This window comes from Dreissena polymorpha, chromosome 8, assembly GCF_020536995.1.
Source record: "Dreissena polymorpha isolate Duluth1 chromosome 8, UMN_Dpol_1.0, whole genome shotgun sequence".
Lineage (NCBI taxonomy): Eukaryota > Metazoa > Mollusca > Bivalvia > Myida > Dreissenidae > Dreissena > Dreissena polymorpha.
The window spans coordinates 103,895,459-103,900,807 of record NC_068362.1 but is presented as its reverse complement, the minus strand read 5'-3'; the positions used below and the strand labels follow the sequence as shown (position 1 = coordinate 103,900,807).

Genomic DNA, 5,349 nt, shown 5'->3' with positions numbered 1-5,349 from the left:
GTTTATTTGTAGCATAGATGTTTTTCTTGTAAATACTGTGTGGAAGTGTTGTGGTTTTTTCATCGTTCAGTGATACTTGTTCAATGATTAGTTGTTTATTTTCAGTTATAAATATGTCATTAATTTTGAGTCGGTGATTTGATTGTTCGGTCCTATGATACACTTCCGATCTTGCAAGTTAACAAAGTCCATAGGACCGGGTATTATGTGGATTTAACATAATTTAAGGAACGACTGCAGGCAATATGGAGGCAGTAATTTATTTGTCCCCTACCGGTTTCACCGGAGGGGACTTATTGTTTGCACTCCGTCTGTCTGTCTGTCTGTCTGTCTGTCTGTCTGTCTGTCTGTCTGTCTGTCTGTCTGTCTGTCTGTCAGTCAGTCAGTCTGTCAGTCAGTCTGTCACACTTTTCTGGATCCTGCGATAACTTTAAAAGTTCTTCATATTTTTTCATGAAACTTGAAACATGGATAGATGTCAATATGGACATTATTCACGTCATTTCACATTCCTACGTCAAAAATTCTGGTTGCTATGGCAACAAATATATATTTAAAAAAATCTGAAAATGGTAGAATTTCTGACAATGGTGGAGCCGGTATGGGACTTATATTGCTTGACAATAGTCTTGTTTACTTTCATCTTTTCTGTACAAATTGCCCCACATAAGAGTATGTTACAGTTAAACTCAGTGTAATTATATTAAGAGCACTTTCATGACATATTTACAAAAGATATCCAACATACAAGTTTTGCAATCAAGAATTAGCGACTGTTTCAATTTAATCAATGCGAAACTAGAAAAGGTGGTTATATTCTTTATTCTGTGAATAGTACATCGTCGTTATTAAATGTAAGCGTACTAATAGTTAAAATATGAACATGAAACAAATATAACATATAATGATGAGAAAATAGCTTAGTATATTATTTGCTGTCAGTAAAATCAGTTAATTATTTTATTTGAATAAAAAACACCCATCACAACTAGAATTTGCGACAATTACTAAGTATATATACAAGTTACTATAATAACAATACATTGCAACACACATATTAAACACGAAGTTTAAAGTATTAATATATACATGATTACATATATCAAACAATCCATACGACCCACGACAGAGTTGTACAAGAAGCCAAGCATATAACTCACACCATGCTACTACAAAACCACGCATGCATCTGCTACAATACACATTCATTGATAAAAAGTCACCCACTAATTTATTATTAAATAAAAAATATAAAATGGTTAGCGTCTTCGTTTTTTTAAAATTCTTAGCCTCACCTTATATATTACACAATGATAGGGAAGTAACATGCTATTCACTATATATTCTACTAAAATGTGTCAGAACACTTACACAAAACGTTTATGTCAAACATTATTTTTATTGTTTTGCTAGCATTTTGAATTCACTGTAGTGTTGATTAATATGACGCCATATTGGAGTAGTATCCATGATTCAGACGTCATTCACTAAAAATGCAATATTTTATTTGCAACATTTCTAGAAGGCCATACTCATGTAGACAATTTAAGTACATTCAATTTATGACAACATTAATAAACCTATATACATATTGATTATCATTATATATACTTTATACATAAATAATATAAAACCATCAATAATAACAATTTATTATACGTGCAATTACTCGTCACACAAAATCATAGTAAGACAATAACAAGAAGTAACACAAAACTACTGAAAATACAGGGGACGCTTAGTAATACAAATACCATAGTGTATTGTATTCCTTTAAAATTAACCATAATAGGACATGCAATAAATAAGATTTAAAATGAATGTGTTACATTCTAATAACAAAACACATTTCGCGTCTATTTCCCAACACTACCATATGTTAGATGACATGCATGCAATACAACACATTAAAAACATTCATAAAGACAATTAAATACCATTTTTGATAAATTTAAGCACTATATACTTAACATTTTATAACGTATGAAATAAATGTGCATTTCATTTACATACACAAACAAAAACAGCGGCAAATTACATATTTGAGCTAATGAAAGTAGGAAACATAATTAATAGATAGACGACAGTCATATCTCTTGCTTTACTTCAACAAGGTTTTTTATTTATTTAAGTACATTATCTAACAGAGTTTTTGTCAAAATTTTGTCAGATCTTAGACGCAAATTCGTATCTAGTGTCTTATGAAGAACGATGCGCTTCTGTGTGAATTTAATTACACAGGCAGCGTCAGCGTCAACGCTGCTTGGCTGATTACGCTAGTACATATATTTCTGCAAGTCGTCCCCATGAGAAAGAACCCCGTCAAGCTCCTCCTTCTTGTTTTGAATATCTGCCTTCTTGGCAGTCGCTGTACTTAATGTTGCCTCTGATGACCGTATAATGTCTATTTTTTCCTTCATAAACGCCTTCTTTACCTTGCCTTTAAGACTGTGAACTGCTTTATCTATAAGTAATTCAATTTCGGACAGCTGTTCCTCTATTTTGTTCTCACTAAAGGTAACACGAAACGGCTCTCCTTCTAGTTCTAAGCACAGAGCTGAAACACGCTTTAAAGCTTTGTCCATCATGTCTGTCTTTTCTTTAATACTAGCTTCATAGGTTTTATTGTCTTTGATGACGTCACTTAAAAGCATTACTTTATCACATTTTCGATGTGATGTAAAAGCGCATTTACTACAGCAGGTTTGGTCATGATCTTGACAAATATACTCCAAATGTTCATTTTCATGATTTGGACAGCGACTCAGTTCCTGTAACGAATCCCTTACTTTGGATGAAGGCGCCTTTTCTGACGGCCGTAACTGATGATTCCTCATCTGTTTGTACTTTTTGTGAGTTTCTCCACAGACCGTGCACATGTGTTCGTGACAGCCCATACAATATACCGTCGCAGTCTCATTCTTACTCTCGGTTTTGCACGCGAGACATGTCTGCCTTCTTTCCAAATGAGATTGCATCTCACGATCCACAGGGAATTGAGTTACTAGTCGTTCTGATGTTTCAATAGTTATACGAATGTCAGTATTGGTAGAAGCCCGGCACATAGGACAAGGGAACGCAGACTTTCCCTCGTGTTGCTTCACGACCCCACACAAACAATCGTGGCAAAACGTGTGCTTACATGGCAATATTCTTGGATTCCGAAAGATTAACAGACATACTGAACATTTTGTATCATCCTCAGTAATCTTTTCTTTTTTAGTTGCCATTATTGATGATACTGAAATAAAAATATTAAATGTTACAACTGGTTTCAATAATAGCAGAAAACAGCAGTATGTACGTGGATGATCTCTTAACATCGACCATGCAATGAAAAAAGAAATCGATAATGTTCTTCACATCAATGTTATGTGCTGCAAAATTCTCTGCGTAAACATGTTAAAGATTATAAGATATAATAAACTCATAATTTAATATTCTGTCTGTATATTTGCGGTTCGGAATTAACCCGTTTACTAAACACGTTAGATCCTCATAACCGCAAGCTAGTCATTCATTGCTTTAACTATAATACAGTTATCAGAAAAAGAAGTAGTTAACAAAATTTCATTTTACAAAACGCACTCACTTTCAATGATAGGTTGTGTAGATCCGTCGATGGTTAAAACACACTATACTTGTAATCATAGACTTCAGTGTATATATAAGGGAAGGTTTCCTTTTGATGACTTAATAAGTTGCGAATTTCGCAATACATTCAAGGTCGTTGGCTACATGCCATGTTTTAAAGCTTGGCAACTTAACAATCGTGCATGCAAAAATAATTGCACTGATACACTGATACAGGTTATCATGAAACCAATTAATTAGATCATTCTCCCGATAAAGCATAAACGACTTAAGTTCTTTCTTCATGCATATGCTATTAGCGACTGTAGGCTATCAAGTTGTGCAGCTCTATTATAACTATTATAGCATCTCTAAGGAGGCCTTAAGTACCATGGTAAATGTTTGCGCTTTTTGGATGGTTTCTAACGTATCATTAGTATGACTTTAACTGTAAATGTTATTTCTTAGATATGTGCTACACATTTTTTGAATGGAATTACACGACTTTTATGCTTAAAATTACAAATGCAAACAAATTATCATATCCTAAATAGGTCACACGTTCTTTAGACAATCGTGCACACTGTAATATTGGATGTCTGAGTAGGGTGAGCACATTTCAGAATCAAACCACCTTCTGATTGGTGTGAGTGTTGCTGAGATAGTCCACCCATCGCTTCATCCAACAACACCACTCTGTGTACTTAAAGGTGCACTGAAACAGAAATATATATATAGTATAATGTCAGGAAAACAAAATCCATACATGAACGGCACTTTTCGGTGAACATCAAATAGTGATACTATCAAGGGAGGCTACTGTCAAGAGTACAAGGTACGATAACGCCGTCAGTTCTCTTCCTTTTAAGTTTCCGTAAACAAGTCAAAGTATAAACGGACGGATTAATTTTCAGGACATGATATAATTATACATGATTGAAATAATTAGAATTATAATCATGTTGAAAATATAGGCATCACATACCCGTTATAGGAAATGATAGAGTCTGTCATTGAAAGCACATCGTGATGTTAACACTGGTACTGTGTTTTCTTCAAATTTATTACAAAGCGTGCATACTTTAATATGTGGTGAGAAGTATGACCCTAAATTTAATTAAAATAACATTAATGCCTGGTTTAGTCATTTAATTGATCAGCCTCATCACATTAAACGACATAATATGACATACAACCAATACAATATTACATTGATTTTTACCGGATTCTCCAGTCACAATTCCGGACAGAGGGAATTTATACATGGTTCACTGTCAGCGTTCTGGGCAGACAGGATGTCCGTAGGGTACCGCACATAATACCCGACCTGCGTTGTTTACACCGGGTATTGCGGTCTCCCTCCAGGGCAGGCGAGTTTTCCGCCGGGTAATTCAATCATAAATCTGGATAGACAGTGTTTCCACCGTGTACAACTTACAAAAGTCATACCTGACAAAATATAACTTGCAAATGCCATTATACCTAACATGCGGAATTTCTACCCCGTACTCTAATCACGATACAAAACAGGCGGGTTTTCCGTTGGTTTTCTAAGGTAAACATAACGAACAGGCACACTTGCCACTGGGAACTTCGGTCAACATTTAAATCTAGCAACATGTGTTCCTGTTACCATACCGGGTATGTTCGGTTTCTAGCGGGTACTCCGGTCATAATACCGGGCAGGTGGGGTTTTAACCGGGTACTAAGGTAACCATATCGGAGCGGCGGGGTTTCCTACAATTCCAAAGATCAGGATAATTTTTGACCCTTAAT

The 5,349-nt window shown here is 35.0% G+C and overlaps 1 protein-coding gene across 1 annotated transcript; it reads right to left on the bottom strand.

Annotated features, from left to right (window-relative positions):
• Positions 1-806: 806 nt before the first annotated feature.
• On the bottom strand, positions 807-3,760 carry LOC127842702 (E3 ubiquitin-protein ligase TRIM56-like). The gene is made up of 2 exons (XM_052372373.1): positions 3,593-3,760; positions 807-3,241 (listed from the first exon to the last, which is right to left on the bottom strand). Exon 2 carries the CDS (start codon positions 3,228-3,230, stop codon positions 2,277-2,279), a length of 954 nt encoding a protein of 317 aa, XP_052228333.1. The 5' UTR covers positions 3,231-3,241; positions 3,593-3,760; the 3' UTR covers positions 807-2,276.
• Between the last annotated feature and the right edge of the window lie 1,589 nt (positions 3,761-5,349).